The sequence below is a fragment of the Myotis nattereri genome (genome assembly GCF_964212035.1).
Source record: "Myotis nattereri genome assembly, chromosome: 12".
In the NCBI taxonomy this organism is placed as follows: domain Eukaryota; kingdom Metazoa; phylum Chordata; class Mammalia; order Chiroptera; family Vespertilionidae; genus Myotis; species Myotis nattereri.
In genome coordinates, this window is record NC_138087.1 from 50,518,782 (window position 1) to 50,533,899 (window position 15,118).

Consider the following 15,118-nt stretch of genomic DNA (forward strand, 5'->3'; position numbering starts at 1 on the left):
TAACAGCTTGAAAGATTTCGGGGGCTTTCCCCCTCCTTGGCTGTTTTCTACAAGAAGTTTGGGTAATTTAATTTCAAATAACTCGGTTGCATTTATCTACTGTAATGATTGGGTTAAATTAAGCATTGCTCCTGCATGCCCTACAGCTGTTCTCTGGTTTAGCATGGGGGCATCAAATATGTTTTAGAAGGAAGGGGCCATTTGCTGCCATTGGATGTTGCATGGGGCATCCAGGTTGGTATCTGGTACCCTCCCAGGAGTGCTGAGTCACCCTGCAAGAGTCTATCTTGTCTATCACCAGACCCATTTCAAAGCTTAGCCCAAAGGCACACCATGGGGCCCTTGGGGATCCCTTGAAGTCCACTTCCTCCTTCAGTGACCCAATGCTGTGATGAGCATCAAAGATTAAGCCTTCAAAAGTGGCTCACTCAAAATCTTTTCTCTCTGTTTTAGACTTTTTCTACATCCTCCACCGCACTATACTCCCAGGGTCTTCTCCAAGAATCTGTCTTGCCAGTTTTCCTCTCACCCTCCTTCTTTCCCTCCCTGCCTTTCTTTTTGTGCCTGTTTAATTTCTTACTTCCTATTATTCTTCTTAACATATACACACACTCTCAAATTTCTCCCTCCTCAACCCCATCACCAACTCCATCCTCTATATTCACTTGTCTGCATGACCTCCCACATGTGTAGGCTCCACTTACCACTTCCAGATCTTCACTTACACTCACCCTTTGCCCCTGGCAGTCTGACCTTTGCTCTGCTCAGCCTCCTTCATGGCTCATTCTCCTGCCTCTCTGATTCCTCCAGTTTGGTTTTGTTCTATGGCTCATTGTTCTTTGTCTTTCCCTGAAAACACAGAGGATTAGTACCTGGCAAAGTCCTCTGTTGTATTTCGGGGCAAGGACTTGATCTCAGCTTCCCTAGGGGCAGTCACACTGAGCTGTGTGCATTTCAAGGATAAGGGGCTAGCTAGAGAATGAAAATAAATTATAACTGGATGGAGCTAACTTTCAGTCAGCAGAGGCCTCTGTGTGAACTAGCTATAGCTACACCCTAACTGACTTCTCTGGCTCCAGTTTGCCCGGCCAGCATAACCTAATGATTTGTACTCATCACTTTTCTCCCAGGCTCAAAAGTCTGTCTAGCTCTAGATAGGGCTCATATACAGAATAAAGTTGTGGAATGTGTGTGTGCTGGAGCTGACCTGATGCCATTTAGCTCAAAAGTATTCATTTAAAGATGAGGAAATGAAGGCAAAGGGCATTGACATCATTGTTCAAGAGTCCAGACTTACTAGTTCCCAAACTTACTACCTAGTGAGGTAGTCAAAGCCCTCTGTCATTTAGGCTTGTCCTACTCTTAGAGAATATCATCTACACTCTCTTCAGGAATAAACCAAGATAAATCACTATTTCGCACATATACTCTGAACTTCTCCCTCTACCTTAAATACCCTCTTTCCCACCATTCTTATCTCTTGTTCAATCACATCTATTTTTAAATTTTCATGTTATTATTTATTCATACTTTAGATTGCTTAATAAGTCTAGACCCAGCAGTGGGTATGGGGAAATTATACCTATTCTTCATCTACACCCCCAAAGCAATCTTGAGTATGCCCACAGACATTGATTTTTATGTCATGATGATAAGAGTCGTGGACTCCCTGTGTAGTGCTTTGACTGGGGGTGGCTTTTGTGTCATATGTTTATCTCTTACTGAGTTATGCTTTAAGAAATAGTCTTTGGAAAATCACTATTTACTCTAGGGCCTTTGTGAGGACATCAATCCCCTGTGTAAAATTTATTCAAAATATTCCTTAGAAAATGAGATGCTATGAAGAATCTTACCACAAGGAATGTCTGTACTTTTGCTTTGAGTAGTAAACATTTTGTGAATTATTATGTTTTTCTTTTGGCTTCTGATGCTGGGAAGTTCAGGGTCAAATTATAACTTAATTTTAATAACCCTGTGATACCCTAGAATTTGCATGTTTGCATTTCTACTGAATACCTTGCCTTCATCTTCCATGCCACTTTCCCTGATGATCCTTATTTAAATTTTTTTTTCCTTGCAAGTTTACATAAAGTACCTAAAATCTTTTATGAAGGAAGCAAAGGTGTAAGGTGTTATAGATATACATATTTTTTCCTGCCCTGCTAGGTTGTGAGTTTCTTGATTTTTTTGAAGAATTTCAATAAATTAGGGTCTATTTTACTCATCCTTTTATCTAGGCCCTAGAAAAGTGCCCAGGCCATAATAGGTGCTTAATAAAGTTTTGCTTAACTAAATTGCTAAAAGTGGACTCACAATTCCCTAGGTGGGCAAAGTTGAGCTCATACACTCACTTTGTTCTTTTATAAGAAGGCCAAGGAAAGGTAGAGTGTTGCAGTGAAAAGAACTCAAACTCTGCCTGTTACCAATGGTACAAACTTGAATGAGTGAGGTAGCTCAGCTGATCCTCTTCTTTTTACTTTAATCAAAAAATGGAGATAGGGATACCTTACTAGATTGCTATGAAGATTGATAACCCCTGTAAATCTCTCAACACATTTTCTGGCTCATAATAGCAATCAGCACGGGTTAGGCCCCCACTTCTCTCCCTCTCATTTCATTAGAAATAACACTTGGAAAAGGATAAGTGGATGACTCTATGACCACAAGTAAGTCAATTAATAGTGGTGTCATCTGTAAAATAAATGTGACTATTGACCTCATTCAGAAGGATATGAAAATTAATTGATGGTAATGCACACTGGGAATTTTTGCTGAAAAGTGCATAAGAATGGCTCAGTATTATTACATTTTATTTCATCATTAATATTATTTATGAATATTTGGCTGTGTCTTGTCCTGGTGCATTTTATGTTTATGGTCTTAATTGCATTTATTTCATTTTAATACCAACTTGTATCTTCATAAAAATGTAGATGAAGTTCAAAAACATAGTTTCCATCTTTTACGCAAATCTATTTTTACAAGGTAGATGGTTTTACCTGTTTCAATATGCTACCCAGGAAACAGACATCAAGATAGATAGAAATAATTTTTATTAATTTTATTCAGATCAAGCTTAAGCACTTTCTAAGGTATTTAACTTTTATATCCTGCTTTTCTCACTCATATTTTATGTTTATTTGCTGTTTTTTAATGAAATTCTTCATTATGAGATGTTTGGCCCATTTCAGACGATAAACGTGAATGTTTGAAACATTTCTACTGAAAAAGATAAATTAACTAAATGAAACACCTGTTACTATTTTAATCTCAGGAAACGCTCACTGCCTTCAGTCTCAAATGGGCCTGTGTTACAGAGTCCAAGGGTGGCTCTTCTAAAGGTCAGGACACCTGAGTCCTAGTTGGGCCACCTCCTAGCTGTATGGCCCTGAGGAAGTCACTGTCCTGCCCCAAGCCTCACCGGTCAGCTGTTAAACAGGAGGGAGTCAGCCTCACAGATCTTTAAATTCTCTTCCCATCATAGCACACAGCCCTCTGAGAGAGAACCACGTAGGCAACTGGCCCTGCATTTAGGTCTGTAGAGAAGAAGAGAGATTGCTCCAAATACAGAATATTATCTTCTGAATCCATATTACTTTTTACCTTTCTGTTCAGAAATTTAAAATATCTTTCTTTTGAGAGGCAGATCACTTATTAGCTGGCATATATGAGAAACTCAAGAAGTGTCTCAATTCAAGGTCCGTGTGCTGAGCAGGACATGTCGACTGGGTCAAGGTTTTCTATGAAACCTCATTTCTGGGGAAACGGGAAGGATACATTTCTTACTTCAACTCTGAGTAGACAGGGATTTAATTATTTATTTATTATTTATTTTTAGGTTCAGTGGTAATGGTTATAGATAGACACAGATTAATACTTTATCTATACCGTGTGTGTGTGTGTGTGTGTGTGTGTGTGTGTGTATAAAATTTACTTCTGGGTGATATCAATACCAGGAATTCAATTTCGACCATCTGAAACTGCTGGTATCTCTGTAAACTAAAGAAGCTACTTTATGACAAAATGCATTTTTCAGAGGCTGTAACGTAATGCTAATACAGAACCGGAAATCTACTCAGCTCTGGTCCACATGAAGCAAAAGACAAAGGGCACCAAATTTCCACTTTGGAAAATTTCATTAATGACAAAGATGGCTAGACAGTTCACAGCCGCTCATCTTGATTGTTATTGCTCAGTTTTTTGTAAAATCAGTTTCTCTCTGATTTTACAAAATAAATTTATTTGCACAATAATCTAATCACACACTTTATTTTGAATATGTAGATGTACATAGATCAGTCTGCAGACCATATGTGTTTGGCGGTATATTTCCTACACCACGTATACCTCTTATTGATGCCCCCTTTTCTTTTGGGAAGGTGAAAAAGGAAACTTTATCGATAAAGCTTTTTTTAATCAATTTTCCCCTTCAAATCTAGGAACCCATTTATGCTGGAGTTTGGGCATTTATTTATTTTTTATTAGTTATTCTTGTTGGGTTTGATGTGATTTTAATCAGGTCTCTAAGATTCAGAAGAGAATTGACTGACCTCAGGGAAAGAAAGTGTGTAAAGAATCAACATGCTTACCTGATGGTTTATTTGTTATAGAGTCCTTAGATTCACTTCACTCAGGATATTTTGTATAAATGAATCCAAATACATAGGGCTCTTTAAGGCAGTGATATTCAAAATGCTAGTCAACAATGAGATAAGGAGCTTGTCCAGAATCAGAGCATTGCTTCCTGTATTAAGAAAGTCTTGGCCCTAGAAAAAGTCACCTTAATGCCATGCACTCAGCCAAAAACTCCCACAGAGCCTCACCTCTGATCTGCAGAAGAAATGGAGGCCCAGTGTTTCTACAGATTAGGCAAGTGACTGAACCATTCTCTGTGCCCTGCACCCTGAGAATGATGACACTGGTGGGGTGGAGAAGGAATGTGTCAGCCAGGAGCATAGTGTGTGAGAGGAGGAACCAAGATGTCAGCAGTGAGGGGCAGAGGTGGTGTAGGCTGCTGGCTCCCTAAGATAGATGCTTTAGGATAGCTAGATGCTTTAGAAAATTTTGTCTTTAGCCATAGCTCTATAAACTTCTTTCCAGCGGAGAGAGAGAGAGAGAGAGAGAGAGAGAGAGAGAGAGAGAGAGAGAGAGAGAGAGAGTGTAATGGCCAGAAATCACACACAAGGGCCTGAAGTACCTGCAGGTAAGGGGTGGGGATGGCTTGCATTTGAGAAAGCTGTAGGGGAAAGGCATGGATGTCCTCAGGGCATGGTCAAAGTTTCAGTTGAATCAAGGAGGTAGAGGAAAATTTAAGGAGAGCTCATGGATGATAGCTAGCCATCCCAGAAGGCTCCAAGAAAGGTCTGTGAGGGAGGTGAAGGGGTGAGCATTGACTCAGCCTGGGACATTTATGAGCAAAGCTGGGATGAGAGGTTGATTAAGAAGTGATCCCCTGAGAGGGTACCAAGGACTTCCATGCTTATTTCAGGAAACAGGAAGGAGGCAGGTGGGGCTAAGCACTGATGCTCTTCGGAGGAGAATGGGAAGAAAAACTTAGCTCGGTTAGTTGTTCTCCCTGCTGCTGACATCTCAGAGAATTCTTTATTGCTTTCGTACTCAATAGGATTGTCAATTGACTGAGATAATATGATTATACAGTGTTTGCCTGCTGTTTATTATGATTCAGCACATTTTTCAACAAATATTTTACAGCACCAACCGTATGCAAAGCACTGTGACACACTGTCAGGAATGCAGATACAAACACAAATGGTTACCTGTGCCCCTGGGCTACAGGTTTTACCAAAGAGATTAACTCTGCTTCAAGAGAATACATTGGCAAAAGGCCACCATCCATGTAATCTATTATTTTCCAAGACAACGAAGGAAATTAATACAAACTAGCCATTTCTTAAAGAAAAGAGGCATTTACTGCTTTCAAGGTCAACATGGGAAAACGGGTCTCATCAATTTTAGTTTTGGAGATGATGAAATTTGGTCTTTTGCCATAGCTCTATAAACTTATTTCCTACCAACTTTTTCTCCTCCTTCGAAAATGTTTTTAAAAAAGAAAATGCAAATTAAATGGGATAAAAAAGTTAAATACTTGCCTTGATGTGGTTAGAGTGTAAAGTAAATCAAGTGGCTATTTAATTCCCAGTGAACATGTGACAACCATGGAGTTAAATATTAGATTTAAATAGGGCAGCTAATTCTCTGCAAGAATTACATTTATCTCTTTATATGGGCACTCTACCTAATGAACACATTTCTCTCCTCTTCAATCCGGGAGTTGCTACCAGAGCATGAGATATTAATATACATTCCTAGACTCATTAATATTGTTGCTCATAAAAGACCTTTAGATTTTTATCACCCTGAGTTCCCAGAGGCCTGTGGAAACCATCATTGCTTCAAACCACATGAGTTACCAGGGGAAAAATCCTATTAAAGTAAAACCTTAATCACCACTTGCATTTTATATCAAGTTGTATCTAAAAAGAAACTGTATAGCATCTTCATCAGCATAGAATGGATAAACAAATGGCAATACAGTCCTCCCACAGAATATTATAAAGCAGTAAAAGCAATGTGATCACTACTACACACACTGTAACTCAATAAAATTTAATCTGAAAGACATTGTTGAATGAATGATGCAAGATATGGAAGAATACATATAGTATGATTCCATTTATGTAGGTTCAAAACCAGGCAAAGCCAAACAATATCTTGTTAAGGACATATCATTAGTAGCCATCCTAGGAAGGAAATGATTGACGCAAATTCCTTTCCCCACTAGACATGTGATTGACAAATAGATGCAAAGCATATCTGGCTTGTAAGAAAGAGGCCTGCCGTTAAGGTGCATTTCTTTCGCATTTCTCCCCTTTCCTAGTCAGTAAAGTCCATTTAATGACCTTCTGCAGCCAACAGGCAAGTCCCTACTTCACTTCTATCAAGGACAATAAATGAGCTCTGGAGAGCAAGCCAACTGTGAGGGCGGACATTGGGCTTCTCCTCTGCTTTGTTTTGTGCAGAGAAGAGCCCGGACATGAGCCCTGAGACTCCCCACCCCCTGCCTCCCCTCTATGTGCTTTGATTCTAATTTCCGTTCTCTTTGTTTTACAGTTGTTCAGCACATCAAGCGGCATAACATTGTTCTGAAAAGGGAGCTAGGCGAAGGGGCCTTTGGAAAAGTGTTCCTAGCTGAATGCTATAACCTCTGTCCTGAGCATGACAAGATCTTGGTGGCTGTGAAGGTAAGAGAACACTCCAGAATGTCTCGTTATCCACAGTCTCAGTAAAGTGTTGAAAGTGTTACTTTTTTATTTTAGTGGCCAATTCAGGAGCATGTCTGCTATGAAGGATGTGTTCAAACTCTTTTAACTAAGTGGACAGTGGGAAGGATATTTGGGGCATATCCAAGTGTCCTAGGTTCTTTCTAGGGGCACCTCAAAAGGCTGTAACTAGCTCTGAGCTACTCTTTCAAGTCAATTTTAACTAAATTTCAGACAGAAACCAAACAGCTAAGGCTTGAAGACTCAGCCTGTCTCCCCTGATTGCTTGGTGCTTGTGTCTAGCTCAGCTGCACCTGTTCTCACGTTGAGGTTCCGAAAGGGAGACTATGAATTCACTCCCTCTCTCAGCCTCTGTTCCACTGACATCTCCTGTTACACCTTGTCCCTCCCAACTGTCTCCAAGGCCCCAGGATTGTATGTAGTATATGTGCGATTTTTTTCTGGGATGAGTGGCATTTCTTGTGGATTCTGCCACCCTAGCAGATACAAGGTTTTACTAAAATAAAGAAGCCCTCAAGTCCTTTATCATAGCCATTTTCTCAGAAACTCAGAAAGGAGACCTGGTCTTCAATAAGATAAACATTATTGAAGGGATAAAATTTACGCTGAGCTCTCTAAAACACAAGAAGTAATAAAAATAACACAAAAGACTCTGTAAATCTTTACATATGCATTGTCAAAACAAAAAAACAACAACACCATGGTATTGAATAACATTTGTAAAACATTTAAAAGAGGCATCTATTTATAAAATCAATTAAGTGGCAAATAAACATGGACATGGCTAATGTACTAAAATGCAATTCTTTAGCTTAATATAAGATGATTGAATTTTGGCTTTTTGTTACTTTGCTTCTGCCAAACACAGAATATTTATACGAATAGCATTTGTTTACCAGTGAGCAGATCAATTTGATTTTTTAAAAGCAAATGTGTATTTCATTACTGTTTTACTTAGCATTAAAATAATTCAGCATATACATAATGGGTAACTGAGGAGAGAGAAAATTATTCTTGAACTTACCCATCCTGCAGACTAAACACAGTTTCTGTTAAAGTCCACTGAAATGCAAACTGTGGGTTTGCTTTTCTCATCATCAAAAGTAAGTAACCCCAGTGGCATCAGCACTCCTAGACTCTCAGGAAAGGCTCTATAAACTTGCACTTTGGGGTAAATAAAGGTCAGACCTTTCTAAGGATGGGAAATGTAATAGCCATCCAGTAAACATTACCTCACTAAGAAAGGCATATGGGGTTGGTGAGACAGTAGAAAAGAGAGGGGAGGAGTGAGGAGGAGAAAGCTGAGGTCAAATGGGTCAAGGTGTAAAGTAAGAATCCTGCAGTGACTTTGGGATGTTTAATCCCTGTTGCTGCGATTGCTTCCTCTTTTCTTCCATTTACTCAAAAAGTTTGTTATTTTTTAAGCACAAATTGTTCAGAACACTTGGCAGCATTAAATCCGCAGTCTTTGCTTTCTTCTCCTGCTATCTTTTTTTTTTCCTTTGGATAAATAAGACCAAAAGGTGCCTCTATTTTTATAGATTCATACACTGATCAAATGTTAGAACTGAAAGAAGCTTAGGGAACATCTAATTCTGACCCAGCCGTGTGTTATAGACAAGGGGACTGAAGACCGTGGATTTATGTTCTGGCCCATGGTTCCCATTGTTGTTTGGGGGCCACAAGGGGACTAGGTTGGGCCTTCAGACTCTGAATTCACTTTATGGGCTCATAAGGTGAGAGGCTTTGAAGGTGAAAAAAATCCAGGAGAGATTAGGGAATCTTAGGTGACAGTGGAGGGGTAGCTGAGAGACCTCAGCTAGTATAGAGACAGATACACAAAATTCCTTAGTATAGCCTTTCTTCATATCATTCCTTATTGCCTCTCAGTACTTCTTGCCAAGTCCTTAAGGATGGGATATTGCATAGCTAAATCCAGGGTACCCTAAACTCATATGATGCATTTCCTGCCGGGGTTCTTGTTCCAGCACCAATAAGGGTTCAGGAAATCTGGAGACGGCTGTGCATAGATTAAATAGGAGTCCAGAGATGAAATATAATTTTGAAAGGCATTTGGGGGTCAGAGGAGTTTAGCTTAAAAGAAACTAAGATCTAAGTCCTAAGTTCTCTGGTCTAAGGTCTAAGGTCCCCTCATCTCAGGACCCCTTGCTTTTTATTAACACAACTTGTCCTGAGGTGAGGCAGAGATATATACTTCAAAGGGTATACACAAGCATTGTCAGAATGGGGGAATTAGCCTACAGCTGTTTATGTGTTTGGCCAGTAGGAGGCAATAATATGTAGATTTAGATGCCCTTTAGTTGTCTGGCAGCAAACAATCCATTTAATGTATCCTATTCAGGTTTGGGGAAATGCCCTTGCCACTTCAGATGATTCAGCCTTGCTGAACATGCTGGAATTGGTTTCCGGCAATTTCCTCCCAAGCACGTGCTGAGATAGGACATCAGGGCTTGGGCTAGTAATGACGAAAGAATAGCCAGTGACAGCAGTGTAGCCAGCTGTCCTGCCCACGGCATGCTTCTACCTGGCCTATCTCCCATCACCACTGTCAGGCTTCTCTATGGTTTAAATCCCCATCATAGCCCTAATTCTACCTGTGACCCAAACCCAGAATATATGCCTCATACACTACCTGGCTTTGCCAAATAAGTGTTTACAAATTAATGACCTATGAAGAATGTTTGCTCTTTCATCAACACTGCTAAATAAAATAAAACAAAATGGATTTGCCCCTTTGTCAAATCCCGCCTTATTCTCTTTGCTAGTCTTCTTGAAATGCAAATGAAACTGTTATCTCAAGTAGAGTGTACAACATGCCTACAGCTTAAACATTTATTCCAAGGTCACACACCTCAGAAGTCTCATCTCACTGACCTTGACTGTACATATTTGTTGAAATCAGAGGCTTTGCTGGAATGACTACAGGCTTCCAAGACGATGCTTGTTTTAACTTCTAGAATCCAGAGGCTGCAGCCATCCAAGGAACAAGTCAGATCTTCCATAGACTCTAGGATGAACTGGATCAAAATAACACACGGACCTTTCCTGGAGCTGCCTCTTGCCAGCCTGACCTGCTCATTTTTAGGGCGGTGGGCCCATTGGACACCTCAAAGACGATCTAATGAGCCATGGTTCAGTTCTGGCCAAATAAAGGGATTTTTCTAAGGAATGAAACAAATTGGTCACAGCTTCCAGAGTCTGCACAGCCTGTCACCTCTGAGGAGTGGCTGCCAGGGCTGCTCTTCCTCCATTGGAGACACTCAGGGATGTTTGAAGCCTTTCTGCCTGTTGCCTAGCAACCCCTGCAGCATTGATTATGCATGCTAAGGAATAGCAGCTATTGTCCTTTTTCCTTCTCTAGAAGGAGCTGGCTGATTTGAAATGTAAGGATTTGCATTCAGACTGACAGATGTCAGGGTCCTAGAAATTCTGGTGTCGCTTGCTCCAAATGACTTAAGAGCTTGAGGGGTCCCAGGAACCAGTGTAAGATGAAAGGAATCATGAGGCATGTGCAGGCCACTCAAGGGCACATGGAGGCTGAGCTTGCCTCTACCATTGCTTGTTCAGATTCAACTGGATTGCCCTTTTCTTGATATTTTTGGATGACCTTTGTGGGGTTTTTTTAGTGAAATGGATTTATCAGCCATTTATCCTTTTACACTGAATTATAATTGAAGAACCCATAGAGGATAAGAAGCAGAGAAACCAGTCTATGATCAAAATGAGTTACTTTGCCTTTAAATACCTCAATTGCCAAGAAAACGCTTCACTGTAGTTTCTCTACATTGAATGCATTAACTATGTTAGCTCTATCCTACCTCCATTTCAATAGCCACAATTCCTACAATGTTTTTTATATTATGAATGCATTCTGATTTTTTGTTTTTTAAATATAGCCATAAGTGTTGATGGATTGATGGTCTCTTCTCACCCTCCCCACTAACTCAGGTGTATTTCTAGAAACATCAAATGCCTAATATGAGAGAGACCTTAGAAATCATGCATATAACCCTAGTCTCCTGTTCAATAAATGAAAAAAAACAAGAACCAGGGATGTCAAGTGACTCCCTTGAGATATAAGTTAAAGTGAAAGAGGGGTGCTACATAGGAAGACTTAACAAGATGAGAAATGGAGAAATCTAAGTTCAGCAGGCACTTTCTTTGGGATCTAAATTAGCATTTTTGCTTTTTGTGTTTCTGAATATCTTCTTGTCAATGCAGGGAATAATGATGATTATCTTCACCAAGGGTTTTGGAAGAGTTGATGGGTAAACCCTCTGGCACATTACCACGAGACAGCCACAAGTACCATCTAGCTAGCTTGTTGCTGCCGTTCTATGTCTGGAGGGTCCAAACCAGCCCCTTGGTCTACATGACTTGCACTAATCCATCAGCTCTCAGTTCAAGGTGATGCTCAAGGGGAGACTTCCCCTTGCCTATTCCCCCATTAAGGCCATACCTCCCTATTATATGCTATTAAGGCATCTATACTTGTCCTTTATAGCATTTGTCAAAGTTATTCATTATATATGTATTCATGGGTTCATTTAATCAATGGCATGAATGTCTGTCTCTTCCACTAGAGTGGTATATTCTTGAATGTTGGAACCATGTCTTTTAGCATATGGCCTAATTTGTAGTAACATGCAGTAAATGCGTGTTAAATAAATGAAGAGATGGATGGATGGATGGATAGACTACAGAAAAAGTAAAGAGTTGGCAGTTGACATTTCTAGGTAAGGAAATGATTTGATGAACTATTGATAGTTATGGAGATTTATAACTGGGAGGAACAGTAAAGAGAATATGTATAGAATAATGTAATCTAATTAAGAATCATTTTAGAAAACATTGAATACAGATACATAGAACTGTTATTGATATTATTTAGCTTAACTACCTAATTGTGCCAATGAGAAAACAGGAACCTAGAGAAGATAAATGACCCACCCAAAGTCACACAGCTTGGACAAGGTCATTTAATGTCAGCCCTAGGACTAAAACTCAGGCCTCACTTTAGTGTCCATTGTGCACCACACTTTTATTTATTAAATTTTACATGTGCCCTGGTAAACCAAATTGAGAAAATTCAACATAATACCACTTGTCAAGTAATATAAAGAAGGATGTTAGTTGTGCTCATTTGCGTGTAAGAGATACTTTTTTATGTTTTCCAAGTAAAAATGTAATTCAAGGGAATAAGTTGGAATAAGAAAAACTGGATCCTGGAGTGAGGGCTTTGGCTTCAACAAAACATCATAATCAGCTTTAATAAGAAGAGCAGTATAATGCTCATAGGAAACCAACTCAAGCTGGCCAAAGCAGAAAAGGGAATTTATTTCTCATGCTTCTGGAAAACCATGTTACTGGCATCTTAGCTCACAGCATTACAAGATCCAGGGGATCAATTACCTATCTATCTATCTTGGCTCTACTTTCCTCTATATTGACTGCATTCTCAGGCAGGTTCTTCTGAAACCACAGTAAACACTTGGCAGTAATGTCTCTGCTTAGATCCTGCCATCCTAGCAACCCCAACGAGAGCTCTTCCTTCCCAACAATTATGCAAAAGTCCACTGGCTGACTCTTACTGGCTTGCCTTGAGTTGTGTCCCCTGGCCCTATGACCAAGACAATAGAATATTCTGATTACCCAGGCCCAATACACATGCATATTCCTGGAAATGGAAGATTGGGTTAATGCTACCCAACACACATGACTGAATGTGGGGTACTGGTTTCCAAAAAGGATATTAGACATGCTATAGCCAAAAGTAAATAGGAACTGCAGGGCAGCTAGGCCTCATTGTGGCTACAATAGATGGGATCCAAAAGTTCACTCAGGATTTGAGATAGCCCCATGACTGTCTCTTCTTTACTCTCACAAGTAAGAGCCACCAGGGATCGTCCTCTAGGCTTCCCTGCTAATGTAGTGCAGCTGTCCCTTGCCTCTGCTGTTCTCTAACATATGACTGCTGCTTCCATGCCAATTGTTGCTCACATGGCCTCTACTACTCACATGCAGAGTCCTCAAGAAGGAAAATACTATGTGTGCAGTTGTTCCACTTAGTCTTTATTCCAGGCCATCTACCTGTGGTCTAACCACCCAAGGTGGTCCTATGGCACAGATGAGGCCACCTATGGGAAAGAAGTAACTAGAGCCAGTTATCTCAGAATATGCTTATGGGCAGAATAAGGGCTTCAAAAGGAAAGCTCATTCTCTCCAATTCTGGAATAGTGAAGTTATTCTTAAATGGGAAAGTGCATCAAGTGTTCATCAATTCAAGTGCTCTACCAAGGCAAGTTCATTTCTAAGACAGATGGCTATTTTCTTTTTGTCTTCCCTTTTTTGTGTGACAGTCATCATATCCATACTCACATCCCAGTTAATGTAAAGGCCCTCACCCATTCCTATGCTTCCTCTCAACCTGTTTATATCAGCATGTGAAATCCTTATTCCTGCAAAATGGAAACGAATGGTAATAAGATTAGTGCATTTAAAAGAACATTTGTCAGTGTTTCCCTAAAAAAAAAAATGTTTGTATACCTTAACAGGACATAATGTTGAAGAAAGTACTATCAATTCCATCTTTACATGTCTCTAGGAACAGAAGTTATAGAACTTGGAATAGTGGTCCGTTAAAAGACTTAATCATCTTTATGGTCCAGACATTGCTTAATTGATTCCTGTTGATCTTTGGTGTAAGTGCATTCTTCCTGGTGTGTGTGCGCATGCACGTGCCTGCTCACACATACTGTAGGGTGGAGAACAATGTTTCCTTGTAAGAATCCGTACTGCACTTGAATCAGGTCGGCTTCAGTCATTAAGTCCCAGTAAGTTCAACTTTTAACCTTTGATGGGAGATCTGTTTTTTGTCTTGTTGACCCTCTTTTCTGGCTTATCTCCAATGTATCCCCATCTTTTCATTAATGCTAAAACCAAAACAGTGCATTTTACTCTAAGGAAGACTCATCTGGCACCAAAGGGTTCACTTCACCCCTCTGTATCTCTGGAACATGTGAACTGTGGTAGTTGTGCTGCTTTTTCATTGACTTGAACATGATAACCTAACTTGCAATTGAGTCACAGTCCACATCTCCACCAGCTCCTGCGCAGCTGGTGAAACTGACTCAGACAAATGTATGCTGGCATATTTGAAGCCTGTAAACCTATTGCCATTTTCTACATTGGAGGCCAACTTCCTATTCACTCTTTTGAGTCAATATTTCTCTATGAGTTATATCCATACCTTTCAAAGCATGTATAACATGCACCTTGATATAATATGCACACATAAACCATGTTATCCCTCAAATTATTGAAAAGTATTTTAAAATATGTGAATTAGAGCTTGGCTTCATGTTTCTCACTGGATGGTCAACTTCTTAGATTCTGAACCATTAGAGTCAGCATGGCCATGATAATAAATGTAGTAGCAATCAACACTGTGGCTATGAACCTTGTATTTCAGGCTGTCACTGGTACGTAATTAAAGTCCTTGCAAAGGCCAGCTATATACGATGTGCTCAGAGTGTGAGTTTTTAATACACAGTGAGCACAGTCTGAGTGTTTGTGACCACTCTTTTTTTTACAATCATTTAGTTCATTTTTACATTTGTAGGAATGTGGGGGAGTTACCCATTGCACTCTCTTTAGTTTCTAAGATTTTATTTTTATCAAGTTCTCCCTATTTCTGAATTTATTAAAATACTAGAGGCCAGCCCTAACCAGTTTGGCTCAGTGGATAGAGCATCGGCCTGTGGACTCAAGGGTCCCAGGTTCGATTCTGGGCATGT

The 15,118-nt window shown here is 39.9% G+C and overlaps 1 protein-coding gene across 2 annotated transcripts in view; it reads left to right on the plus strand.

Annotated features, from left to right (window-relative positions):
• The window catches only part of NTRK2 (neurotrophic receptor tyrosine kinase 2), a 311,333-nt gene that overhangs the window by 223,140 nt on the left and 73,075 nt on the right, over positions 1-15,118 (plus strand). For both annotated transcript variants that reach the window (XM_081103075.1, XM_081103076.1), the window contains one exon: positions 7,132-7,262. In XM_081103075.1, the coding sequence (XP_080959201.1) occupies positions 7,132-7,262 (131 nt within the window). The remainder of the gene's footprint in view (positions 1-7,131; positions 7,263-15,118) is intronic.